Raw genomic sequence first — 27,767 nt, forward strand, 5'->3', positions numbered from 1 at the left:
TTAAAATCTATCATTATTTACTACAATACTGGTCCTCCTAATACTGGGGTCAGCATTAGTAAAATCAATAATAAAACATGAGAAAATAATAAAAATGATTTATTATGAATATATACAATATAAAATCAAGTAGAAATTACCTCCTTTTCAGAAATATAATTATCACCCCCCACCTTACTTATATTTTATATAAATATATATATACATACATAAAAATACAACAATCACACCCTCGCACCAGAAGAAGGCTCCGCGCCCTGAAACGCTGTGTTTTCTCTCTTCTCTTTTCAGCATGGAATAAACCTTTACTTGTTCCTTAATATAATGATGTCAAATTCCAAATTAAGTTCAAATCCCCTGTGCAGCTGCAGAGGGAAAAGTCCGTTCAGATCCGCCACTAGGGGGCGCGAGTGTCCAGGCTCCTTGTTCACACAGCTCTGATCGTGTCCTGCGGCTCAGCTCTTTCCCCGGTTATATCGGCGTTTTGCTCGAGGCAAACCAGCGAATCAGGTCCATCAGGTTAGAGTGGCTTTCTGAGAGGACGTGATGCGGCTCTGTGACACAGGGATCAGGTCAGGAGCAGCAGGCAGGAGAGGGGCCCCTCTGTGTGAGGGTGAGGTTCCTGTGGGGAAGAGCTCTGTGGGTCCAGGGGGTCTCTCTCTCTCTGATCAGTCTGTATCCCCAGTACAGCAGGAGAGCTGGGAGTCCCTTCACCTTGACAAGATGAGTAATCTCCCCACTGTGACGTCAGCAGCTCTCGTCCTGGGCTTGGCGGTGTCTCTCTCTGTCACTATCAGACAGCAGAGGCTCTTCCAGACTCGACTGGTCTTCAGGGTCAGCTGGGGTCGACCCTCCACTGAGCTCCTGGACTGTCGATTCTTCTTCACCTGCAGGAGGTTGCTCACCCTCCTCACCCTCAGATCGATACCCTGAGTCTGTCCTCTGCTCTGGGTCTTTCACAATAACTGTGCCTGAAGGGATTCCTGCAGTAACACTGGGAGAACTGGATCCACTGGGAACAATCTTAATTTCTATACCATAGTCTTCCTCCATGCGCAGGGACACAGCATCACTGAGCCTCTCAGATCCCTCAAGGATTCCATTTTCTTTATGGATATTAATATTGTTGCTTTCAGCTGGTATCATGTTTCTCTCCTCTCTCATCTTCCACCGTTTCTTACAGCAAACAGCACCCAGTGCAGCACCCATCAGCACAGCCACTATCGCAGTGATGACTGCAACACTTGCAGGCCATGACACGCTGCTCATCTCTGAAAACACAAGAACAGAGACAGTCACACAGAGAGCTAACCCACAACAGCAAGAAGGAAAAGAAAAACTATCCAGCAGCCGCTGTGAGAGAGTGTTCTGGCTGCCCAGTTTCACATCCCAGCTCAGAGCCCGAGAAACACCAGGAGAGGAGCTGGAAAACTGCCGTCTCTGAAACACCAGCTGACACACTGGACCTGTGTGATCGGCTTCAAACCACAGGAGAAAATCAGCACTGAAACAGCTCAAGTATTGTTTCTTCATAAGAAGGTAAGTTCAGGTGGAGATCAGTTTAACTCAGTTTGTCCTGTAATGAAGACTCACCTCCCCAAGTGACAGTGACGATCGCAGTGCTGATGGTGTTTCCCTGAAGGTCCCTCACTGTGTAGCTCCCCTGATCAGCTGGTGTGAGGGAGCGCAGTGTCAGAGAGCCGTCCTGCACCCACACTCTCTGCTCGTACCCGGGGCCAGGGAGCCCTGCGCTGCTCAGTAAGACTCTGGGAGACTGGGCAGATCCTGCAGGGTCAAACAGCACCTCCACTGGAGCAGCAGTGTGGAGAGGGAGAGTCAGACTGTCTCCAGACCTCAGGGTGAGGACTTCTGATCGAGCTGAAATTCAAGGAAAGGAGCAGAGTGAAAGAATGATGCAGACAGCAATTCATCAGCTGTAAAGACTGCACTCACTCAGAGGAGACAGTATTGATCACATTTAAGTCTTGAGATTGAAGATAGTTTCAGAACAGCAGCACTTGTTTAGAGTTTTAAGTTATAATATATACAAGTACCGTAATGTAAAATCCTTCAATGTCAGGTAATCAATACCTAATCCAATACCTCCTATTGACCCCACACATCAGGGAGTGACACTGGTGAAAGAGTCACACTGTGCACGTTTCCCACTGGAGCCCCACTCTCACCTCCCACAGTGACGTGGACAGTGCTGATGGGGGTCCCCTGGGAGTCCTGCACTGTGTAAGTGCCCCCGTCTTCAGCTCTCACACTGGAGATCTTCAGCACCTGGTCTTGAACCTTCAGCCTGCTGGAGTCTGGGGTCACAGTGCTGTCGAGCACAGAGCACAGCCTGCGAGACTCTCCCCCCTCAGGCCTGAACCACAGCTCTACAGCCTGCTGTGTGCGCAGAGGGACACTGAGGGGGTCTCCACAGCAGAGACTGATGTTGTCCTCGTGTCCTACAGGAAGACATTGACAAGTGAGTGGTCAGCAACACCAGGCAAGTCACATGGTCTTCTCCCAGAATTCCCTGTCTGTCCTGAAGAGTGAATTCAGTCATATACCCCAACATCGTCTGAGTTGAGCCCTGGCTAAAATTCACCAGGGGTCCTGATCTGGGGTTTGGGATGAAGGAGAAGGAAGAAAAATGATAAACAGAAGATGCTGGTGCACCCTGGAGAACTGAGAGAGAAAACAGCTGTAGGTCAGGTTAGTCGACACGAGTCAGGAATCACTACACTGTAAACACCCGCTTCCCTCAAACTGCTCAGATCACAAGGGAGAGAAAGGAGTTTACCTAGAACTGTGAGCTTCACATCTCCCAGGAATTTCCTGTAGCTGTTGTCATCCACAATTCGACACTCGTAGATATCTTGATCCGAGAACGTCACTTTATGAAGGATCAGGGAGAAATCTCCATCTCTCATCCTCTCTCTGGACAGCTCAGCTCTGTTCTTGAACCCTGGGTAAGTGTGGATTTGGCCACTGTTGAACTCCAGCACACGGTGCCTGGCGGTCTGCCACTGTATAATCTTCTTCTCCTCAGGAGTGAGTCTGTAGGAGCTCCCATCACAGGGCAGAGCGACTGTGTCCCCATACAGCCCAGACACAGGGAGGAGAGCAGAGCACACTGGGAGACAGAGGACAGAGACAGAGACTTCAGCTTCCTTAAAACACAAAACAATGAGACACAGCTCTCTGGAGTTGACTAACTGCTCGATTTCTTCACAGGTAAGTGAATGAGCACTCTGATGTCTTAACTTCACAAGAAACCACAGTCAGGACAACGACCAGGACTGACGAGGGACCTGCAATATGAATATGAGTCAGGGAAGTAAAGCTACAATAGAAAACAATGCCCCAGGTGGTTTAACAACTCACTTAAGAGCTTAATAAATGAAAAAACATTCACTTGAAAGTCAAGTCCGATCCTTACCTGGAAAGCAAACCAGAGTCAGGACACTCCTCAGGACCTTCATTATGAGGGATCTGTGATAATGACAGGAGTGAGAGTTAAATCAGATCTCATAAAAAACAGCAGAAAATGATGGAAAGACACCAGGATCCAGCTACAAGGAGCGCAGCAGCAGTTCACAGGCACAGATGGAAAGGGATGTGGAAAAGCTGAGAGATTTAAAGCAATATTGACACAGAGGCTGAAATTCTCTCAGTACTGGAGCAGCAACTGACGGATGAGCTGGCTGAAGTTTTCAGTTTCATGTTACTTTTTCTTTCCAGCACATCCTCCACACTGAGTTAATACGATCGAGCAGAAATAGCAAAACCGCTTCACAAGATGAGGGAAAACACCAGGTCCCACACTGAACTGCAGGCACAGAGATGGCAAAGAAAATTGAAATGGAGGGGAAAAAAAAGCAACGACGACTCCGGTAGGAGCAGTTACAACCCGTCCCACTGCTTAAGACTCCCGTCCGCCCCCTTGTCTCGTAAGTCAACGAGTTACTCAACGTAGTTGTTGCCTTTGCGCCTCATGGAGAGCAAAATAAATAGACGGTGTACAAGAAGTGTGCAAGATTTCGAATTAAGCACGGAATTGCGAGCTTCGTGACAGGACTGTAAGTCGCCGTGCTGTCATTTTTTAGTTTTAGAAATAAGGAATCGCAGTCCTCTTGGAACAGCTTGATCTTAACGCAGTAAAGCTTTTTATACGGGAGAACACGTTTATATTCGTATTTTTTTGGGCTTTGGTGATTCCACACCTTACATAAGACTTTCAAAATCAGATTCCATATCAGATGTTTTAATATTATTCCTAATTTGGCGTCGATAAGAGATGATATTGCATTAAAACGCGATCATGCAGGAATGATGATGATTCTGCTGCTGTGGCGGAATCGCTGAAGCTTTAAGCACGAACCTTCAAAAGTATAATCTACGTATGAAATGGAGGGAAAAAAACTAACTTCTTCTACCAGTGTACCCGCACAGTGAGTCTTTTACTTTCATTTAATTTCAAAACATTTAAAACTCGATTTAAAATACTCAAGCTGGGAGGCAACGCTGGGTAACCGTAGAGCAAAGAGGGTAAAACCTCCTTTTTACTGTTGATCGGCAATGACTGAAATGACATTTTAAACCGCGAAATTCCGCAGCCCGAAGAGTTTTGGAGAAAACGACTTACTTTCGTGAAGGGAGCGCTGCTTGGTTGGAGTCCCGGCACGAGTGTGCGGGAAAAAATACACAGGTTCAGCCAAAACAATAAATTTTAAAAAACCCCGAATCGCCTGTCACGCAATGAGAATCGGCCGGCGGTTTCATGAGTGTGGACACAGACTGCGCGCCGAGAAATTGAAAAGCCGTGCCGCGGGACCCATGTACCGCCCTCTGAATCATCTGTCAGCCAATCAGGATCCGAGTTCTAGCGGGCCCCGGATGCAAAGGAACAAGCGCCCGGGCCTGAATTCTTCGTGTCGGCGGCGCTTCCGGGATTTTCGCAGTGAAGCGTGGAGCCCGAAACGCTTTCGGTGTGCTGGTAAACATCACTTAAAATGGTGCTGCTATATTGTCGAAATCCATCTCTGCACCAGATGAAACCGGAAAGAATTGGATTAGGTGGCTATTGAAAGTGTCGAGATATGTGTTCCCTCATTTTTGAGTCTACATACCTACTTGTATTATTTACTCAACACTCATGATATGTCATTGGATTGTTTGGTTTGACTTTGTTGGGTGTGAGCTACACTTCACTGAAATGTTCATTCTCAGAAAAATTCTCATCAGCCCCGGGAGAGCCACTTTAAAAAGACAGCCTCTTCAGCAATTATAATCAATGCTGTGATTAAGGGGTGACCGTGTTTAAAAATGTTTTCGGTGTTAATGTTTGTTTGTTTGTTTGTTCGTTTGAGAGCCTGGGTAGCTCAGTTGGTAGAGCATAAGACTTGCAATCTTAGGGTAGTGAGTTTGTGTCCCACGCCCAGCACCAAGGGTAAAAACTGACGTCACAAAACAGCAGTGGTTTGCAGCAACATTGCTGCCCCGTGTGCCAATGGGCATTAACAGATACCCTGGCTCCTCTCCAGACACAGCTGGGTGAGCTCCTCTAGTCAGCACAGGAGGCTCTTCTGTACACAGAGAGGGGTGGGAGGGGGGAACAAGCTGATACCCTGGCTCCTCTCCAGACACAGCTGGGTGAGCTTCCCCAGGTCAGGACAGGAGGCTCTTCTGTACACAGAGGGGGGCGGGGGTGGGGAACAAACAATCCCAGTCCATGTGGTTGAAGCCGATACCCTGGCTTCTCTCCAGACACAGCTGGGTGAGCTCCTCCAGTCAGGACAGGAGGCTCTTCTGTACACAGAGAGGGGTGGGAGGGGGGAACAAGCTGATACCCTGGCTCCTCTCCAGACACAGCTGGGTGAGCTTCCCCAGGTCAGGACAGGAGGCTCTTCCGTACACAGAGGGGGGCGGGGGTGGGGAACAAACAATCCCAGTCCATGTGGTTGAAGCCGATACCCTGGCTTCTCTCCAGACACAGCTGGGTGAGCTCCTCCAGTCAGGACAGGAGGCTCTTCTGTACACAGAGGGGGGTGGGGGTGGGGAACAAGCCGCCCAGCCCTGTGGTTGAAGCCGATACCCTGGCTTCTCTCCAGACACAGCTGGGTGAGCTCCCCCAGGTCAGGACAGGAGGCTCTTCCGTACACAGAGGGGGGTGGGGAACAAGCTGCCCAGCCCTGTGGTTGAAGCCGATACCCTGGCTTCTCTCCAGACACAGCTGGATGAGCTCCTCCAGTCAGGACAGGAGGCTCTTCTGTACACAGAGGGGGGTGGGGGTGGAGAACAGGCTGCCCAGCCCTGTGGTTGAAGCAGAGACCCTGGCTTCTCTCCAGACACAGCTGGGTGAGCTCCTCCAGTCAGGACAGGAGGCTCTCTGTACACAGAGAGGGGTGGGAGGGGGGAACAAGCTGATACCCTGGCTTCTCTCCAGACACAGCTGGGTGAGCTCCTCCAGTCAGGACAGGAGGCTCTTCTGTACACAGAGGGGGGTGGGGGTGGAGAACAGGCTGCCCAGCCCTGTGGTTGAAGCCGATACCCTGGCTTCTCTCCAGACACAGCTGGGTGAGCTCCTCCAGTCAGGACAGGAGGCTCTTCCGTACACAGAGGGGGGTGGGGGTGGGGAACAAGCTGCCCAGCCCTGTGGTTGAAGCAGAGACCCTGGCTTCTCTCCAGACACAGCTGGGTGAGCTCCTCCAGTCAGGACAGGAGGCTCTTCTGTACACAGAGGGGGGTGGGGGTAGGGAACAGGCTGGCCAGCCATGTTGTTGAAGCCGATACCCTGGCTTCTCAAGTTCTTTCAATCAATTGGCTACTTATTACCAAATGGGTTAGATGGCCTCCTCTACTTTGTGACTGAGTGCTAAGATGGTGTTCAATATTTACTCTTCATCAGGCTCTGGTGTCTCGGGACAGGCTGGGAGGAGGTGACTGTGGCTGCGCTGACCGCTGAGCTCCTGGCCCAGGAGAGGAGGCCTGTCCAGCAGTGGACAGGAGGAAGACCACTGAGCTCCTGGCCCAGGAGAGGAGGCCTGTCCAGCAGTGGACAGGAGGAAGACCACTGAGCTCCTGGCCCAGGAGAGGAGGCCTGTCCAGCAGTGGACAGGAGGAAGACTGCGGGCTGCAGGTGTTGTAGCGCAGGTGAGGAAGGTGATAGTGTAGAGAGGAATGAAAGTGCTTTGTATTTCACGATGCTTTCCAACTCTGAATAAAGTTTTCAGAAAACCTTTCCTGTGTTTGTGGCTGTGCGTTCATGAACTTCTAAAAAAGTTACTCTAGGATTATTGTGTAACTTAGTTTAAAGACACATACCCATCAGCATGAGCAAGTCTGATCCTGCTGCCAAAGGTGCTTCTAAAGACTACTGAATACTCAGGCATATCGAAGATTTTGTTTTTGCATTTTTATTGAGTTTGTACTCGTGGTGGATTGAGTTGATCAACTTCAGATCAAAACTAGATCGAGAGTCAATTTTGGCAGTCTACATACGAGATTGGTACTAATTCAGGTTGTACAGCCTCAGAGGACAAAGGGACAATCTTCCCTCGAGAGACTTTGTGATGAATGTAATTCATACAGACATCAGTGTCGTCAATATTTGAGCCCTCAGCCCTCGTATTAGTGCTGTGTGTGGGTCTGAACTCTCAGTATGTTCGGATTTTGCTGGTTGTTTCAGTCTGCTGTGTTCACTACATGTTACACAAACATAACGTGTAAACATGTTATATATACTGAAAGGAATAATCTATTCTAAAGGTTGTATTTTCCTACCTGGAGACTATGGAGTAACATGCAACATCTTGGCCAGCTGTTTTAGGTGATAAAAGTTCTGCTGCTGTTAAACCAATGTTGTAAAAGGTACAAGCGAGCGAACTCTTCCTGAAAGTGTTTGCTTGCAATGAGACTGTCGAACTTGATCGACTCAGAATGAGCATGTGTCACAGTGCAGGGGAAATCCACAAATATCTGCTCTTCTCTAAGAGCACTGAGTCCAGCGAACAGCAGAGGGCGATCTGACACTGTTGCTAATGAAAAGGGGGATTTAAAAAGCAGCACCAGTCTCCTGCTAAAATATTACAGATTCTCATTAGATTCTAGCTCTTGCGGAGGCGATCTTTGTGGGATCTGCAGAAATTCAAAGTATCGTGGCTTATTTAATTCATACACTTTTACTTGATTGAAGTTTCTTAATATAGAAGAACTAAAGGTTGCGCTGCAACCAGCGACATCTACTGTCAGCTCCGGGTATCACCGCTCTGGCGTTGGAACCAGTCCTGATGTTTCGACAGTGCCGGGGAGAAAACTGAAGTCATCGACTGTTCCGTCTGCTTCTCCTCCAATCCTCAGCTCTTCCTCGATTATTCCCTGTTCTGTTCCCTCTCTGGTTTCTTCATCTCCCGCACTGGCTTCTGAAAAACATGTGCGTGAACACCGCACTCGATAACGAAAATATAAAACCCATGTAATAAACGTAATTTTATATAGCGCCTTTAAAAGCAAATATCTCAAAGCGCTTTTTGGGGGGGAAAAATTGTTGAAACAATGACAAAAATAGTAACAAAGAAACAGAAGGGTTTATAACGTCATAGAAGAAGCGATAAGCAGCGAATTAAATAAAAGCCTTTCTAAAGCAGGTTTTGAGTCTGGATGTGAAGGGGTTTAGACCAGGGGACTCTCTGGGGGACAGAGTTCCGGAGCTCTGGGGTGCAGCAGGAGAAGACACTGTACCCCCAGAGTGTAGACGGGCTTGGGGGACAGACAGGAGCCCAGAGTCAGAGGAGTGAAAGCTGTGAGCAGGATGATAGTAACTCAGACAGGGACTGAGGTGCCGAGCCAGACAGAGCCTTGTCGGTGAGCACTTGAATTCGACGCGAAACTTGCCAGGAAGCCAGTGCAGGGACTCCAGGACAGGAGTAATGTCATCACTTGCACCAGACCTGGACAGGATTCTGACGGCCAAATTCTCGACACTCCGGACTTTGTTTGAGCTCTGCTCGGAGTAGATTTAGACACCTCCGCAAGGGCGTTTGCAGTAACCATTTCGTGAGAAGACAAATGTGTTGACCAGCTTACAACTGCTTAAAAACCTTTAAACGAACTTTTTCACCTTTGCACTCCTGTAACCCTGTAATTAAAAAAGACCTAAGGATTGTTGCGACGCAGTTCGGGTCTCAGGGTAGGAACATTTCAGTAAATCGGTTTACACGTCATTGGAAACGACTATCTGGGCCCAATGAGAGCGCGGTCTGTACAGTGAGGCGTAGGTTCAGAGACCAGCTCTTCCTCTTCCACCAGACGGAATGGACACCGTGCGGACGACATATAACCTGCTCTTCCTCTGTGAGTAGATATATTTGTATAGATTTTGTTGCTTTTATACGCCTCCCACAATGGAGCGGTGGATTATACAAGCAGACTGTACGTGCAGAAGTGTTTTATAGATGACCACCATGTATTATGTTGGGCGGAATGAACGTTTGCGTTGTTGCTGTGTTTTCTCTTCTGAAGGGGTGTATATAAAGGTAATATAGAATATATATTACCTATACACACAAAGGTGTGTACAATATATACAGGCTGTATACACTGTGGAACTGAGGGTTGTAATGAGGGAAGGAAAAAGTGATATTGAACAAACCAGCAACTGGTCGCCACGAGTCTTTAGGAAGGTTACAAGTGTTAACAGAGCCCGGACAGAGCCCAGACACACAACTGAGCTTTGGAAGCGGCGGTGGGATCTCCTCTGGAGGCAGCAGACTCGCTATCCAGCGCCTACAACCGCGAAGAAAAGTCCGGAAACCCGACGTTTCGAGGTTTCGATGATCGAAAAACAAATGACCATTCAGCCTCACATAACTACCTAGAAAACAAATTGATATCTTTATTTTGTTGTCCAGTATGTTCACACAAATTAAAAATAGCCCATCCGCCATCAAGAATCTGAATGAAAATATTGGCAAAGTGAGACGTTATCACCACCACGTTTTGTATGTATGTCATATATGAGCACAGCTCTTATTATATACAGGGGACTTCGAATGGCTTGGGAATCGCCTCAAGATACAGTGTGTTGAATGAGCGTGGCTGAGATCAAAGAATCAATTTTCTCCGGAATATGAATCTGGTCCATAGACTGCAGCGCTCAATGTCTTGTTATTTATCACTCGATGTGGTTTAACACAGAGAATTGTGTCGCAGGACAACTAGGGTCTCGTCAGCTTCCTCGCGGCGATTTCTACAGCTATATAGTTATATAATAACATGTAATTTCAACCACTATTTAAAATCCATTTTTTTTAATGATGGGCAGAGTATCAGAATTCATAAATCCGTCGGCCCTGTTCAGGGTGCAAGGAAAGATCTTGCGTCCCGCCGGTGTCTGAAAGGACTGACGTGAGTTTCCTGTCTCAGGTGTCTTCCTGGCGGGGGGACTGTTCGCTGGCTCGGCCGGGGTCGTGGAGCTGCGGGTCCGAGCCGGAGACACGGTCACCCTGCCCTGCGGCATCAGGCACCAGACCGAGACGCTGTGGATAATACAGAGGCCCCTGGAGGTGCCGCTCATCGCCGCCGTCGCCCAGATCAGCGGCTCCCAGATCATCAAGGAGGTGGAAGAGGGGTACCGGTCTCGCCTCTCCCTCGTCCTCGAACCCTCGACCCTCTCCGTCAGCCTGACGATAACCAACCTGACGGAGTCCGACCGGGCGCTGTACTACTGCGCCGACAGAGTCGGCGGGCGGCTGAGCTTCGGAAACGGGACGGAGCTCGTCTTCCCCGGTGAGCCCCAGCCACCGCCCGACACCCCGATAACCCCTCACACACACTAACACGCGAGCAGTTCCAGTCTGTGCACCCGCTCCCCTACACAGCACAGACACCCTGGGGTCCCACTCCTTCACTGTTCAACACTGCAGTCTTGTTCGGTACCGGTTCCGGTGTTGCCATGTTTGTACACGACCCTACTTCCCGGTGTCTCTCGGTATTTGAAAAAGGCTTCACAATGGATAAGCTTTGAATCTGACCTCACTGAAACTATACGACATGATTTCCACCCGCGAATCTTACTGTGATGTGACAAGGTCCAAGCAATACGATCGTTTGCATTTCCTTTTTGAGAAACTCATTACCTAAATCACAGAAAATGAACATTGTCTGAGCTGTTACTTCAGAAAGGCTGTCAAGCAGCAGTGAAGATGTTGTGAATCAGCCTCTCACCTGCTCTATCTGTGGTCCTGTAGAGGAGTCAGACCGGACAGTGGTCAGTCCCAGTCCCTGCCTGACGTGCTGGACTCTTCTGCCCTCTGTGAGTGTGGTCTGTGCCATCGTGTCCTCCGTCTGCGTTTTCTCCTGCGTTTCCCTTAGAAGAGGTAAGACTGTCCACACAGCTGTGTTTTATTATGAAAAGTGAAATACAATTTGCACAAAAGCCGCTGTTAGTTAGGAAAACATCAACAGACACTTAAATGCGTGAAATGCAGATGGAAATACTCCAATTAAGTCTTTCATTGTGTTATTGTTTCAAAAATGTTTTAACAATATTATAGTGTATAATTCTACTAGACCAGCTTGTCTTGTGTGGCTGTGAGTTTAACTGGACGATAGAACTTCTGTTTTCAGTATCGGTTTAATTTGAAGATTCATGCGTTAAACTGGAATGTTTTATTTCTGATGCTAAAATCCCAGTCTAAATAAATTCAATGAAAACCTGATGTGAATTATCTACGTCTGTTTGCATTGACCTTTATAGCCAGTCCTAGTAGCTTTTTCAGTCCAAATAAACTTTCTCAGTCATTCCAGTTTGTCCCAATCCCAAGAAAAACTTATTGTGGGAAAAGTAGAAAATGTCAGAATTAAATATTTAAGATCAACTCCAAGGGGTTTTTAATTTGATCTGCTTGTGTCTTTTAAAAAGACAGATGAGGACGATTTAAATTTCTCTTTCACACTTATTTATTTACAATCGACGCTGAAAAGTCATTTATAAAAGCCATTTTTGCCTACTGCATCAAACTACTGAAAGTGCTGTATATTGTCTTTATATACTCAGATCCAGAGAGTTACATATTCTTCACCCTGATCTGACAGATTAACAAAACCATCTTTTACAGTGATACTAGGAAGTGGAAATATTTTGGGGTCACAGCGGAGTATAACTGTGTTTCCTCTTTGAAACCAGGCAGTAGAAGCTCTGAGAGTTGCCCCCAGACTGGAGGACACAGCGAGAGACAGGACAGTCAGGTACCGATCAGATTTTTATTTCAGACAGGACACTGTGTCTCACATCCATCTAATAATAGTGATGATGGTGTTTGTGATGATGATTAGGGCAGAGTAGACATTGAGTTTATTTTTTGTGGGCTGTTAAGAGTATTGTTTTATGTTGACACTGATAAAAGATTGACAATCTTATCAGAGTGTGTCAGGAGGGTCACAGATGAAATTAGCAGAGTGTGTGTGTGTGCGTGTGTGTATGTGTGTGTGTGTGCGTGTTCAGGCTCGTCCTCACCTCACTGTCTATGTGTTTGCAGGAGGAGGAGGCAGGACTGGAGTACGCCACTATAGAGATCAGCAGACAAAACACAGAGCACAAGAAGAGAGGTGGCTACAACACACAGCCCAGGACATATGCTGAGATCAAGCATGGGTGATGTGTGTGACAGTAAAGTACAGAAGTACACTCACAGAGCGCTTAGCTGAGCTGAAAAACATAATCAGGTTGAGTACTGGGAATCAAAACTTATAAATGCATAACAACCCATAAAAAAGTCTTTTATCAAGACTACTGGTCAAGAACTAGTTGAAGTACATTTTTCTCTTTTATCTTCATTTCCTTTCTCTCCAGTTGTTTTGTTCAGCTGATTTAATGAGTGAGGACCATCCAGACAACTTCCTCTAAAATGAAATCTAGTCAAATTTGTTTGCTGAAAACTGGAAGGAGTGATCCAGCAATTTCTAAGAACATATTTCTCTATAAGAATTACTTATGAGCTGAAGTATCTATGGATTTCACAGCAAGATATGTCTGCTTGGCAGCTACCTTGAAAAGTCCTTTGAATCTACATAGATAATAAAGAGATAATGCAAGATACATCTATCCATCTGTTTGGTTGATAAGTGACAATTACCAGAGTCCCCTGCTACTGAACAAGTTTGCATATAGAGGTGTCATGAAAAAAAGACTTACACCACACAGAAGACAAAAGCTGGTACAAGTGTTTCATAGGCAGTCAACAAAGGAACCAAACAGCATTTGTTCTTTGTGTCTGATGCTCGTGTTCATCAATGCTAACGAGCCCTGAACTGTGAGCAGATCAAGGGCTCTGTGCAGCCTGTGTGCAGCCTGTGTTCAGCACGACGACCGCAGATGTTTCCATGAGCTCAACTGCTCTCTATACAGTATTTACTCTCTCAGGCCTGTGATAGTCACACTGGGCTCGGGAGGACAGGGGGCCGGGGGGAAGGTGGAGAATTTGACAACAGGTTCGCACTGACAGTTTCCTGTCTTGTTTCTGTTGCTGTGTCTCTGCTGGGCTGTGCGCTGGTTTACTCTTCAGCCTCCCTGAAATGAATCATCAGGCAGAATTCAGGTCAGAAAAGCCCCCCCCAAAAAACATGTGAGGATGAGATAGACAAGTGTGTAAAAATGGATACCACACAGGCCTGTGTACCTGTTTTCAAGACCCACAGACTGTTTCTCAGATATCGGACGCTTTTGATTCTGCGCTGAGATTCTGAGAGCTGCACCTGTTAGACAAGTGGTGCCTTCCTGGACAGAGGACACAAGACAGGTCACAAATGAGAGGCAGCTATAGGGCACATACAGAAGAGAGTATTAAAGTATTGGCTACACCTACAAAACAGCGACCAACTCCTATCACCACAAAGCCCTGCTGAGCCAAGAGCTGAGCCCAAAACAGAGCCCCCTGAGCCAGCTGGTCCTGAGGCTCACTGACCTGAGCCACACCGACACTAACCAGCCTCAGGACAGCACTGCTAGAGCACCACAACTCAGACTCAACCACATCACAGCACAATACACAACACACAACCAGCCTCAGGACAACACTGCTAGAGCACCACAACTCAGACTCAACCACAACACAGCACAATACACAACACACAACCAGCTTCAGGACAACACTGCTAGAGCACCACAACTCAGACTCAAGCACATCACAGAACAGATCAAACAGCAATATCTCACACACTGGGACACACACACACAAACAACATCAACTGGAATGCTACAGAACCCTAAACAGACAATACACACTAGCTGAATATTTGACCAAGATAAGAAACAACAAACAGAAACAGACCCTGACGAAGTACAGGCTCAGTGACCACAGCCTGGACAGAGACACTGGACACAGGCAGACCTTGCTGTCCAGAGAGGACAGGCTCAGTGACCACAGCCTGGACAGAGACACTGGACACAGGCAGACCTGGCTGCCCAGAGAGGACAGGCTCAGTGACCACAGCCTGGACAGAGACACTGGACACAGGCACACCTGGCAGCGAAGAGAGGACAGGCTGTGCTCCCACTGCCAGCGGGGAGAAACAGAGACAGAGGTGCACTTCCTACTGCACTGGGACAGATATTCTGGGATTAGAGAAACATTCTTCCTGAAATTCAGAAATCTAGTCCCAGAGTTCCCACACCTGCCAGAATCACAACGGGTCCCAATCCTACTGGGAGAGGGAGGAGGGAACTCAGCTGAACTGGCAGCCCAGTGTGTGATATCCTGTCCCAGCCTGAGGAACAGACAGTGAGCCTGTCTCTCAGTAATAATAATACAGTGTGTGATCTCCTGTCCCAGCCTGAGGAACAGACAGTGAGGATGTCTCTCAATAATAATAATACATTGTGTGATCTCCTGTCCCAGCCTGAGGAACAGACAGTGAGCCTGTCTCCCAATAATAATAATACAGTGTGTGATCTCCTGTCCCAGCCTGAGGAACAGACAGTGAGCCTGTCTCTCAATAATAATAATACAGTGTGTGATCTCCTGTCCCAGCCTGAGGAACAGACAGTGAGACTGTCTCTCAATAATAATAATACAGTGTGTGATCTCCTGTCCCAGCCTGAGGAACAGACAGTGAGCCTGTCTCTCAATAATAATAATACAGTGTGTGATCTCCTGTCCCAGCCTGAGGAACAGTGAGCACTGAGGAACAGTGAGCCTGTCTCCCAGTAATGCTCCATAGATCTATATGTAAATATTTTATGATTGTGTCTTTATTGTAAATGTCTATAGATTTTTATTTTATGTGAATTGTATTTGTTTTGCTTTGGCAACATTGATAGTACTCATCCATCAGTCATGCCAATAAAGCACCTTGAATTGATTTGAATACAGGGCACAGCTGGCCTGATGGGTAGTTAGTAGTTAATCCATCCAAGTGTCAGCTGGAGATGAGAAAATCACAGTTTGAAGATTCTCATTCTTAAAAGAAATAAGGGTATCGGCTTTAACCACAGGGCTGGGCAGCTTGTTCCCCACCCCCACCACCCTCTGTGTACAAAAGAGCCTCCTGTCCTGACTGGAAGAGCTCACCCAGCTGTGTTTGGAGAGAAGCCAGGGTATCGGCTTCAACCACAGGGCTGGGCAGCCTGTTCCCCACCCCCGCCCCCCTCTGTGTACAGAAGAGCCTCCTGTCCTGACTGGAAGAGCTCACCCAGCTGTGTCTGGAGAGAAGCCAGGGTATCGGCTTCAACCACAGGGCTGGGCAGCCTGTTCCCCACCCCCACCCCCCTCTGTGTACAGTAGAGCCCTCTGTCCTGACTGGAGGAGCTCACCCAGCTGTGTCTGGAGAGAAGCCAGGGTTTCAACCTTTTGACACGACTGGAAACTGAATGAAACGGCAGATTTTGTTTTGTTAGAGGTGGAGTTGGACGGTCCTGGTGGAGATTAATGACACTGTCACAGTCCGAATCAGACAGATACTTTATTGATTCCATCGGGGAAATTGAATTAGTGTGGAAAGGAAAACACTACTTTGAGAAATGTTATTTTTGCATGTATTGCTATGCATGTTTTTTTGCGTTAGTGTATGATACACTAACGCATGCGGATGAGTTTCTTCACCGAAAGGCCAAACGACAATCGCTTGATAACATACTGCTCTACTTTAGGCTCACACCGCCCTCTAGTGATCAGGAACTGAAATCACTACTGATAGAGAAAAATAGCAGGACGTTTTAAGACATTTTAAGGATCACAGTTTTGAGTCAGTGTCTTCACCCAGTAGGAGCCGAGACAGGTCCAAGTGTAGATGATGTGAAGATCTGACCAGCGTCTCCACTTCCCAGCCTGAGCTGGCAGGAACCCAGACTGGTCCGGGGCTGTAGAGTCACTACCAGCAGGTATTTACTCAGCGTGATCTCCCCCTGACAGCCTGAACTGCCCCTCTCCCTGGAGCCTGAGGTCATTCTGAGCCGACAGCTGTCTTTAAAGCACAGCTGTCCAGTCCTGGTCCTGGAGGGGTCAGTGTGTGTTTGTGTCTGCAGAGTCTCCAGGGGTCTTTAAAGCAGGGCTGTCCAGTCCTGGTCCTGGAGGGGTCAGTGTGTGTGTGTCTGCAGCGTCTCCAGGGGTCTTTAAAGCAGGGCTGTCCAGTCCTGGTCCTGCAGGGGTCAGTGTGTGTGTCTGCAGGATTCTCATTTAATTTAAATAGCAACCAGAAACATCAAATAAAATTTATCACATGTAAATATAAAATAGAATTTCAAATATATATACACATTTAAAAAATAGCTACATTTTTCACGTATTTAAAAAAATATACAGTATTAAAACAAGCCCAGAAAATACTTCACAGAAGCAAGACAGATGGATAAATACACATACAAGCACAACAGAGAAAATCATAACAAGTACAAAAGTAAATTAGAAGAACAAGAAAATCTTCAAGCAGTTTTTGTTCCACATTTTTCTTATAAAAACTTTCACTTGAGTTTAGCACTCAAACCCCTCTCCCTGCTGGGAGCAGTAAACACTGAGGACGGATGGGAGGTATCAGCTGTTGATGCTCCTCACTACTCTGAGAACTGAAAGGTGGGATAAACCACCAGTTTGCTCCTTCCCCAGTGCAGTGCAGCCCTTTCAGATCTTCAGCACCATAAAGAACACGAGAGACATGCACTTGTGCTCAGAGTAACCTGCACCAGTTCAGTGCGATCAAAGCAGTGCAAAGGGGAACAATAATCATAAGGGAATGTACAGACCAAGGAGTCAACATGAGGATGAAACTCACCCAGCATTAATACCAGACAGGTCATAGTACCTCATGTTGTCACTCGCCCAGAGAGAAACACAGGGCAGGGCTCAGGAGGCAGATGAACAAGTAAATTCAGCGCAGTGCAGCGAGAGAGTTGGAGAGCAAGATGTTCACAGGTAGGGTAAGAGTACACAGCTACTGTAGCTCCTCCACTAGAGTACAGACGAACCAGCATGGGGACCAGTGGAGCTGTCCTGCTGGCCCACCCCTGCCTGAACTGTGCACCTGCAATCATGATTAACCAAACACAGAGAACGAAATAACACTTGGAAACAGCAGTGTAGTGCGCGCAAGAAATCTGTGGCGGGAGTCCCTTCTCACGAAGACGAGGTGCCAGCAGAAGAATCACTAAGGAAAAAGACTTTGGTACTGATTGTCTAGACGCCTCGCTTCTGGACTAACGGGGAAGGAATGAACAAGGTCAGGAAACACAGTCAGCAGCGCAGGACTCACGTCAACGGCGGCCAGATTAAAACTGTATAATGCAGTCGTAACGGCTCGGAGAAGTGTAGACGATTTTGGTCACAATGTTATAGAAAAGCTCAAGGCAGTAAAACCTGAGTGGTTATACTGGGTTTCTCCACTGTTTGTTTGATGTAGATGTCCGACAGCTGCACCAGTATCTCAGTATCTTGGCCGGCTACACTGGCTGTGATGTTCAGGTCACTGATCTCCTCCATCAGACAGCAGAGCCTCTTCCAGACTCGACTGCCTCTCCTCCACACAGCAGCTGGGCTCCTGGTCTTCAGGGTCAGCTGGGGTCGACCCTCCACTGAGCTCCAGGACTGCCCACCCTTCTTCACCTGCAGGAGGCAGCTCACCCTCCTCACCCTGAGATCGATATCCTGAGTGTGTCCTCTGCTCTGGGTCGCTCACAATAACTGTGCCGGAAGAGATTCCTGCAGTAACACTGGGAGAACTGGATCCACCGGGAACTGGAGTATAATGGAGTTTAACCACTGGGACAATCTCACTTCCTGTACCATCGTCTTTCTCCATGTGCAGGGACACAGCATCACTGAGCCTCTCAGATCCCTCAAGGAATTTGTTTTCTGTATGGATATTAATATTGTTGCTTTCAGCTGGTATCATGTTTCTCTCCTCTCTCATCTTCCACCGTTTCTTACAGCAAACAGCACCCAGTCCAGCACCCATCAGCACAGCCACTATCGCAGTGATGACTGCAACACTTACAGGCCATGACACGCTGCTCATCTCTGAAAACACAAGAACAGAGACAGTCACACAGAGAGCAAACCTACAACAGCAAGACGGAAAAGAAAAACTATCCAGCAGCCGCTGTGTGAGAGTGTTCTTCCTGCCCAGTTTCACATCCCAGCTCAGAGCCCGAGAAACACCAGGAGAGGAGCTGGAAAACTACCGTCTCTGAAACACCAGCTGACACACTGGACCTGTGTGATCGGCTTCAAACCACAGGAGAAAATCAGCACTGAAACAGCTCAAGTATTGTTTCTTCATAAGAAGGTAAGTTCAGGTGGAGATCAGTTTAACTCAGTTTGTCCTGTAATGAAGACTCACCTCCCCCAGTGACAGTGACGATCGCAGTGCTGATGGCGTTTCCGTGAAGGTCCCTCACTGTGTAGCTCCCCTGATCAGCTGGTGTGAGGGAGCACAGTGTCAGAGAGCCGTCCTGCACCCACACTCTCTGCTCGTACCCGGGGCCAGGGAGCCCTGTGCTGTTCAGTAAGACTCTGGGAGACTGGGCAGATCCTGCAGGATGAAACAGCACCTTCACTGGAGCAGCTGTGTGGAGAGGGAGAGACAGATTGTCTCCAGACTGCAGGGTGAGGACTTCTGATTGAGCTGAAATTCAAGGAAAGGAGCAGAGTGAAAGAATGATGCAGACAGCAATTCATCAGCTGTAAAGACTGCACTCAGAGGAGACAGTATTGATCACATTTAAGTCTTGAGATTGAAGATAGTTTCAGAACAGCAACACTGATTTAGAGTTTTAAGTTCAAATATATTCAAGAACCTTAATGAAAAATCCTTCAATGTCAGGAAATCAATACCTAATTCAATACCTCCTATTGACCCCACACATCAGGGACTGACACTTGTGAAAGAGTCACACTGTGCACGTTTCCCACTGGAGCCCCACTCTCACCTCCCACAGTGACGTGGACAGTGCTGATGGGGTTCCCCTGGGAGTCCTGCACTGTGTAAGTGCCCCCATCTTCAGCTCTCACACTGGAGATCTTCAGCACCTGGTCTTGAACCTTCAGCCTGCTGGAGTCTGGGGTCACAGTGCTGTCGAGCACAGAGCACAGCCTGCGAGACTCTCCTCCCTCAGGTCTGAACCACAGCTCTACAGCCTGCTGTGTGCGCAGAGGGACACTGAGGGGGTCTCCCCAGGAGAGACCGATGTTGTCCTCGTGTCCTACAGGAAGACATTGACAAGTGACCGGTCAGCAACACCAGGCAAGTCACATGATCATATCCCAGAATTCCCTGTCTGTCCTGAAGAGTGAATTCAGTCACATACCCCAACATCGTCTGAGTTGAGCCCTGGCTAAAATTCACCAGGGGTCCTGATCTGGGGTTTGGGATGAAGGAGAAGAAAGAAAAATGATAAACAGAAGATGCTGGTGCACCCTAGAGAACTGAGAGAGAAAACAGCTGTAGGTCAGGTTAGTCGACACGAGTCAGGAATCACTACACTGTAAACACCAGATTCCCTCAAACTGCTCGGATCACAAGGGAGAGAAAGGAGATTACCTAGAACTGTGAGCTTCACATCTCCAAGGAATTTCCTCTCCCTTCTATCATCCACAAATCGACAGTCGTAGATATCTTGATCCGAGTATGTCACGTTACGAAGGATCAGGGAGAAATCTCCATCTCTGATCCTCTCTCTGGACAGCTCAGCTCTGTTCTCGAACCCTGGGTAAATGTGGATATGTCCTCTGTAGAACTCCAGCACACGGTGACTGGTGTTCTTCCAATATATAATCTTTCTCTCCTCGGGAATATGTCTGTAGGAGCTCCCATCACAGGGCAGAGTGACTGTTTCCCCATAGAGCCCAGACACAGGGAGGAGAGCAGAGCACACTGGGAGACAGAGGACAGAGGCAGAGAGACACTCAGCAACACAAGTCAGACTTCAGCTCCCTTAAAACACACAACAGTGAGACACAGCACTCTGGACGTGACTGTAACTACTTGTGGACAGCATTTCTTCACAGGCGAGCGAACGACAACTCTGATCTCTTACCTTGAGAGCAAAATACTGTCAGTACGATACCCAGGACCTTCATGATGAGGGACCTGCAATAAGGATACGAGTGAGAGACTTAAATATAAGCTACAATGAACAACGGTATCCTACAAGGTTTAATAAACCAATTAAGCGATTAAGCATTCTGATGAAACACCAGATATGTTTACAAGGAGTACAGTGAATTGCAGGCACAGATGCTGTGAGACACAGCTCTCTGGATGTGACTGTAACTGCTCGATTTCTTCACAGGTAAGTGAATGAGCACTCTGATGTCTTAACTTCACAAGAAACCACAGTCAGGATAACAACCAGGACTGACGAGGGATCTGCAATATGAATATGAGTGAGGGAAGTAAAGCTACAATAGAAAACAATGCCCCAGGTGGTTTAACAACTCACTTAAGAGCTTAATAAATGAAAAAACATTCACCTTGAAAGTCAAGTCCGATCCTTACCTGGAAAGCAAACCAGAGTCAGGACACTCCTCAGGACCTTCATTATGAGGGATCTGTGATAATGACAGGAGTGAGAGTTAAATCAGATCTAATAAAAAACAGCAGAAAATGATGGAAAGACACCAGGATCCAGCTACAAGGAGCGCAGCAATTCGCAGGCACAGATGGAAAGGGATGTTGATGTGAGAGATTTAAAGCAATATTGAAACAGAGGCTGAAATAGAAAAACAAAGTTCTCTCAGTACTGGAGCAGCAACTGACAGATGAGCTGGCTGAAGCAAAACCGCTTCACAAGATGAGGGAAAACACCAGGTCCCACACTGAATTGCAGGCACAGAGATGGCAAAGAATATTTGGAGGGGAAAAAAAGCTTCTTCGAGTAGTGTAACTGGAAAAGATAAATAAGCACTCTGCGTCTTTCACTTTCATTTTATTTCAGCAGATTTACAAACCTGAGTGAAAATATTCAAGTGGGAGACAACACTGTGTAACTGTAGAGCAAATGGGTGTTTGGGAAAAACATTTTTACTGTTATTATTTAATATTCTTGTGATTAAACAGGTAATGAATGAGCTGGTTCTGATCTGTACTGACACACACACTTTCCAGAAGTCTAATGACATTTAATTCTAGAAGTTTTGCAGCCCGAATAGTTTTCAATAAAATTATTTACTTTCATGAACACAGGGCCGACTGCCTGGTAAACAAGGACCACAGTGGAAACTGCCAAAAACAGTTTTTCTCTGCACACGGAGGATGTTTCTACAGATCTCCATGTGCAGAGTCTGTCCCATTGAGTGTACTCCTGATCTGTGAGGGGACCCCACACTTCACTGCCGTATAGGGCAATGGGTTGGATTACACTTTCAAATATTTGAAGCCAGATTCTTGTTGGTGGGTTGATGTTGAAGAACCTCCTTCTTATTGCGTAGAAAGCCCTGAGTACCTTCTCCCTCAGTGCCTTCACTGCCAGGTCAAAACTCCCGGAAGAGCTGATGGCGAGACCGAGATATGTGTAGCTGGATGTGTGCTCCAATGTGTTGTTGTTCAGTGTGAATTGGAACTTGTTTTCCAGAAGTCTGGCTTTCTTCTGGAAAATCATAACTCTGGTCTTGTCCAGATTGACTGTCAGTGCCCAGGTCTGACAGTACTGCTCCAGCAGTGCCAGGTTCTGCTGCAGCCCCTGTTCTGTGGGCGACAGCAGGACCAGGTCATCTGCATAGAGCAAGAACTTGATCTCAGTGTCATGTAGTGTGAGACCTGGACCTGCAGACTTGCCGATTTTCACTGCATATTTGTTCTCTGAGTGTATTGATTTAATTATGTTGTACACTTTGGAGAAGTTTATAAAACAGTCCTTTGTGCCAAATGCATTCTTAAAATCAATAAAGGAGGAAAAAGGTTTTCCTTTGTGTTTTTGGTGGACATGTTTGTCTATCAGTGTGCGTAGGGTGATCAGATGTGCGGTGATCTGGTAAGAAGCCAATCTGACTTTTTCTCAGGACATTGTGTTCAGTAAGGAAGGTCAGTATTTGCGTATTCAGGATACTGCAGAATACCTTCCCCAGGTTACTGTTCACACAGATGCCCTGAGTTTTGAGTTTTTGTAGTGCTTTTCTGACGTTTCTGCACTCCATATCAAACCACTTGTCTTTTGCTTTTTGGGTTTTTTTGTTGTTGTTTTTATCTTAGATTTTGATGTTAGTTTGTGAAATAGGTGATTTAGTTTTGTGTGGCCAAGTCATGCCTCTTTTGTTGGTCTGATATGGATTATTTAGAAACGTGTCCAACAGTGTCTGAATTTCGTCATTGTCCAGTGCAGTTTAATAAGTATCCAGTCCGTCTTGCTCGCGTGCTCTCTTCCTGTAGAGCGGACCCATGTACCGCCCCTGTGTCACTAGTCAGCCAATCAGAATCAGAGCGCAGACCAGTAGCGTGTGACGTTAGCCAATGAGAATCAACCGGCGCAGCTCGCCGAATGCCCGGCAACCCGGAAGCAGGGTGGAAACTGCCTACGTGACCGCAACCGCCAAGAAATTCAAAACCTCACAGATGGAGTCACGTCAGCCAATCAGAATCAGAGTAGCGTGTGACGATAGCCAATGAGACTCAAGCGGCGTAGTGCCCTCCCACCCCTCCTACATACCGCGTCTCACATGGCCGTTACAGTGTACTGGAAGCGGAGGGAGAGGCGAGCCGCACCAGCACGGGTAAGACAGAAGCCTCGTTTCTAAAACATTTCTTGTCGCTCGTTTATTTAACAGGTGGTGTTTTATGATGATACAAATCTGATTAATATGAGCGTTAGACGTTTTCTTTTTTGCGAGGCACGATTAATTCTAGTTTCTCCACATTGTAATCTGGACTAGAAACACGTTTGGACCGATGCTGCAAATGCGGCCAGTTTCAATTAAAGATTGTACTGTAAAGGAGTCAAATAGTTATTTCTGTATGTTATGATTATACATTATAGGAATCCGTACGTTTCCCCTTTACGGATTCGAGAGTATTGTGTGTTTAACTTACACAGGTTGATTGTCAAGCCTTAGAGGGGTGGTTTGGTATGTTTTGAGATGCTGCCAACTACTACAAAATGGAGAAGAAATATGCTCCTGGACGGCGCATGAATACAACGTCTGAACCAGGCCAAGTAGCAAAATGCTATCAGAAAAAAAAATACAAGTGTTGTGGTTTAGTTTTTGGTAAACCCAGTTTTCGTTATTTGGTGGTACGAGGTGCTAGCTCCAGAAACATCTCTTACAGATCATTCTGTTTCAAGATCTTACAGACCTTGAAACGGATCACACGTTGCCGTTTCGATCTTGATTGCCGTTTTCCTTGCACACGCTCACCTTCAGATATGGCGGCTAAAAGCTTTTGTGTCATCAACCACGTATGCGTATTATCTGGGGAAATTATGGACAATCCTATAGAGACCTTCGCGTGTTGCTAATTTCTATGGCAGTTGCATTCAGCAGGAAAATTGACTACATTGTGCAAAGCCGTGGAAGATGGGCTGATAAAAATGAAAGAACTGCCCCCTTTTTAAAAGGGGGAGCGATACTGATGAGATAGACAGTGTTCACATTTGGAATTAAGCCCGGAGTTGTGAATTTAGTGGGAGTCCTGTGAGTCGCCGTGATGTCATAACCCACGGGCGAGAGCAGAGGGTTTGAGAGGATCGCTGCTAACGAGGAAGTCGTGTTTTGTGGGCAAATGTAGTTTAAATCACAGTGCTGATTCTTTGTATTAAAATAACGTTGCGGTTACCTCTTCCGCCGGGAAGATGTCTGACTTGGTCGGATCGAGTCAGTCTGCTTTCATGAAAGGTGTACAGATATGTAATACCTTTTTAATTTTAGATTTGAGAGATTGCAGTAATCTTAGAACAGCTTGATCTTATTGCAACGAAGCTTTTCACCCAGGGGAACACATTCATATTCGTGTTTTTGGCTTTGGTGGCTCCATACCTTAACCACAACTGTCAACATCAGATGGAGTGGAAATTAGGTGCCTTATCATGTTTAAATGTAATTCTCAGTTTCGCGTTTATATGGCATTAGATGACACCGCATTAAACCACGACAATAGGAGGAATGAAACTACTGTTGCTCAGTCCCTGAAGCTTGAAGCCCGAACCTCCAACATCTTTTAGAAAACGCTCACTTTAGGTACATTTGAGTTTGGAATAACGCAGCCAAAGGCAGAAAAAATGTCATCTGAGGGCTATTCCTGTGCTGGTTTGAGAGAGACAATTCCAGGACCGGCACACAACCCGTTATACTGGGTCATTTTCTAAGCCTCGTACATACTCGGGGCGGTTAGGGGACCGACCTATCTCCGTTAAGGGAGGAGTGAGACCAGGAAGTTGTTCGAGACTGTTTACGTCACCGCAGCCGCTAGAGCGCCGGCGTCACGTGACGCCGTCTCTGGGCGCTCATTGGCTGGCTGGTCAGGGCGGTGGTTCCTCAGAGGGCGCCATATTGACAACGCACTTTTATTTATGAAGAGACGCGATGGACAGAAGTTAGTAAGCTCCAGTGTCTTACCTACAAGAGCAGAGTCAGGGCGCTCCTCGGGACCTTCATGACGAGGGATCTGCGATAATGACGGGAGTGAGGGAGTTAAATCAGAGCTAATAAAAACAGCATCCCGGCTGGTTTAACTAATCCGTTAGGTAAAATACAAGGAAAGAGGCAGTTCCTTTGAAAAGACACCAGGATCTCGTTCTTTCGCTACTAGATCGGCAACTGATGGATGAGTTCGCTGATTTTTTTTTTTTAGTTTCGTGTTACTTCCAGCACATTATCAACATCGAGTTAATAACAAGCGAGCAGAAGCCTAAACCGTTTCCCAAAAATGATGGGGAAAAAACATCGGGTTCCAGCTACGGGACGCATAGTGCATCTTTTACTTTCAGTTAATTTCAGCACATTTACAAACCTGAGAAAATTATTCACGAGAGAGGCAAAGCTTTATAACTGTAGAACAAACGAGTGTCGGTAAAACACCATTTTATTAATATTTATTATAATGTGCTCGTGATTAAGCGGGTAATGAATGAGGTGACACTTAATTTTAATCATTTCACAGCCCGAACGGTAAAAAAAAAAACTACTCACTTTTGTATGCGGAGGACTAGACGCCTGGTAACACGGTAACTGAATACTGGCTATCGAAATTCAAAAACTCGCGGGTGGACCGCCCCTGTTCAGTATTCAGCCAATCGGAATCGGAGGCCGGACCCATGTGACCTCACAGACGCAGCGCCGCGGGCGCATTGCCTGGTAACCGGGCCTGTTTACTTCCGGAGGGCGCCGTGTTGGAAGGGCGCGCCCCTGGCCTTATGAAGAGACGCTTTAAACACAGCCGGTTTCTTTCGAGCGGAGAGGGGGATCACAGGGGACCCGCAGAGCACACGCCGTCGGTGTTATTCCTGTGTGAGAGGACGCGGGGTGTAGGAGGTTTCAGGATCTCAAAACGTTTCCCGCCATGTGTGGAAAGGCATTGCACTCATCAGAGGGTTAAAACATTTCCTGGGTACATTTCGGTCTGAATACTGTTGAGTGCAGCCATTCTGAGGTATGCTAAAGATGTGCGATGCCACTCGTTCATATTTAAGTCGAATATATAGACTCTCATGTCGCAGCGAGTACTTGAAATTGTTTTCCTGCAGTGTTTTTGTGATTTTCACTGTACAGCGTGAAACTTGGAAAGATTTATTGTGCTTGTAAATAGAACTGCAACGTTTTAATTTCTATTGTTGAAACTGGAAAACTGATGAAACTGGAAATAATTCTTTGGAAGAGAGCCTTGATATCACAGGGGATGTGGATTAGGAGACTATTGAAAATGTATAGATATTTTTTCCATTTTAAGTCTCCATAGCTACTTGTAATATTTAAATAACACTTAAGAGATTAAAAGTGTTATAATTTACAAGGCAATCATGAGATTTAGAAAAATGTTACATTAATGTCATTTGATTGTTTGGTTTTACATTGTTGGGTGTGAACTACACTTTACTGAAATGTTCATTCTCATAAATCCATCACCCTTGGGAGAACTACTTTAAAAACAGCTTCTTCAGAAACTAAAATCAATGCCATGACCAAGGGGTGACAGTGTTTAAAAATGTTTTGGGTGTTGACTTTTGTTTGAGATTAATTCTGATGTGAGAAATGCTGTTGTATGTTGAAGCTGATACACCGTGACACAGCTGGACGAGCTCCTCCAGTCAGGACAGGAGGCCCTTCTGTACACAGAGAGTGGTGGGGGTGGGGAACAAGCTGCCCAGCCCTGTGGTTGAAGCCGATACCCTGGCTTCTTTCCAGACACAGCTGGGTGAGCTCCTCCAGTCAGGACAGGAGGCTCTGCTGTACACAGAGGGTGGTGGGGGTGGGGAACAAGCTGGCCAGCCATGTTGTTGAAGCCGATACCCTGGCTTCTCAAGTTCTTTCAATCAATCAGCTATTTATTACCAAATGGGTTAGATGGCCTCCTCTCATTTGTGACTGTGTACTAACATGGTGTTCAATATTTACTCTTCATCAGGCTCTGGTGTCTCAGGACAGGCTGGGAGTAGGTGACTGTGGCTGGGATGACCGCTGAGCTCCTGGCCCAGTAGAGGAGGCCTGTCCAGCAGTGGACAGGAGGAAGACTGCGGGCTGGAGGTGTTGTAGCGCAGGGGGAGGAAGGTGAGAGACAGGGGGCTGTCAGGGAGAGTCAGTGATTCTCCTCACCCTCTTAGACCAGTATCAGTAAATCCATCTACTGAACTCACCAAGCTTGAATTACTTTTTCTTAAATTTAAATTTTGAATAAAGTTGCTTTGTATTTAACTCTGCTTTTCATCTCTAAATAAAGTTTTCAGAAAACCCGTCCTGTGTTTGTGCTCATGACTTTATTCTGGAACTATTCTGTAGTGTAAGCAGGTGCCCTGGCCCAGTGTGATGTATTCTGGGGAATATCCATCATCACTTCCAGTGCAAACTGGGATCGCAGCCAGTCTGTCTCTTGCCCCAGTCCAGGTGGTCAGACTTCAGCAGACATGTAGATACTCCTGCTCTCCCACCCCTGAACACACTGATACAGCTCTGAGTATAAATGGGTGTACTGTATACCGCTAGAAAGGAAAAACTTGGGAAGAGGGCATGATGTCCCAGTCTATGTCCTGTTCTGTGTTCATTGTCAGCTTTCTGTAAAAGGTGCTGCATTACTCTAAGAGTCTAATACCTGTCCAACAGAACCGATTTCAACATGCTCAAGCAGTGGGCTGTTTTCTTTAA

The 27,767-nt window shown here is 46.9% G+C and overlaps 3 protein-coding genes and 1 long non-coding RNA gene across 4 annotated transcripts in view; 2 read left to right on the top strand and 2 right to left on the bottom strand.

Annotated features, from left to right (window-relative positions):
* Positions 1–81: 81 nt before the first annotated feature.
* Positions 82–4,920, bottom strand: LOC138243094 (uncharacterized). Its single transcript, XM_069198596.1, has 6 exons — positions 4,643–4,920; positions 3,437–3,489; positions 2,798–3,130; positions 2,187–2,459; positions 1,594–1,878; positions 82–1,271 (listed from the first exon to the last, which is right to left on the bottom strand). The coding sequence occupies exons 2-6, from the start codon at positions 3,477–3,479 to the stop codon at positions 748–750; spliced, it is 1,458 nt and encodes a 485-aa protein (XP_069054697.1). The 5' UTR covers positions 3,480–3,489; positions 4,643–4,920; the 3' UTR covers positions 82–747.
* A 4,367-nt stretch (positions 4,921–9,287) lies between these two features.
* LOC107076013 (uncharacterized) lies at positions 9,288–13,009 on the top strand. The gene is made up of 5 exons (XM_069198545.1): positions 9,288–9,348; positions 10,420–10,782; positions 11,244–11,372; positions 12,182–12,243; positions 12,534–13,009. Exons 1-5 carry the CDS (start codon positions 9,309–9,311, stop codon positions 12,651–12,653), a joined length of 714 nt encoding a protein of 237 aa, XP_069054646.1. The 5' UTR covers positions 9,288–9,308; the 3' UTR covers positions 12,654–13,009.
* Positions 13,010–15,958: 2,949 nt separating this feature from the next.
* The window catches only part of LOC107076020 (uncharacterized), a 41,355-nt gene continuing 29,546 nt past the window's right edge, over positions 15,959–27,767 (bottom strand). Inside the window, exons 4-6 of the mRNA XM_069199039.1 lie at positions 19,412–19,684; positions 18,823–19,107; positions 15,959–18,500 (exon numbers count right to left, since the gene is read on the bottom strand). Of these exons, the coding sequence (XP_069055140.1) occupies positions 17,947–18,500; positions 18,823–19,107; positions 19,412–19,684 (1,112 nt within the window). The 3' untranslated portion in view covers positions 15,959–17,946. The remainder of the gene's footprint in view (positions 18,501–18,822; positions 19,108–19,411; positions 19,685–27,767) is intronic.
* Positions 23,138–27,358, top strand: LOC138243437 (uncharacterized). The gene is made up of 2 exons (XR_011192125.1): positions 23,138–23,189; positions 27,034–27,358. It is a non-coding gene; the product is annotated as an uncharacterized lncRNA (long non-coding RNA).

This window comes from Lepisosteus oculatus, chromosome 14, assembly GCF_040954835.1.
Source record: "Lepisosteus oculatus isolate fLepOcu1 chromosome 14, fLepOcu1.hap2, whole genome shotgun sequence".
In the NCBI taxonomy this organism is placed as follows: domain Eukaryota; kingdom Metazoa; phylum Chordata; class Actinopteri; order Semionotiformes; family Lepisosteidae; genus Lepisosteus; species Lepisosteus oculatus.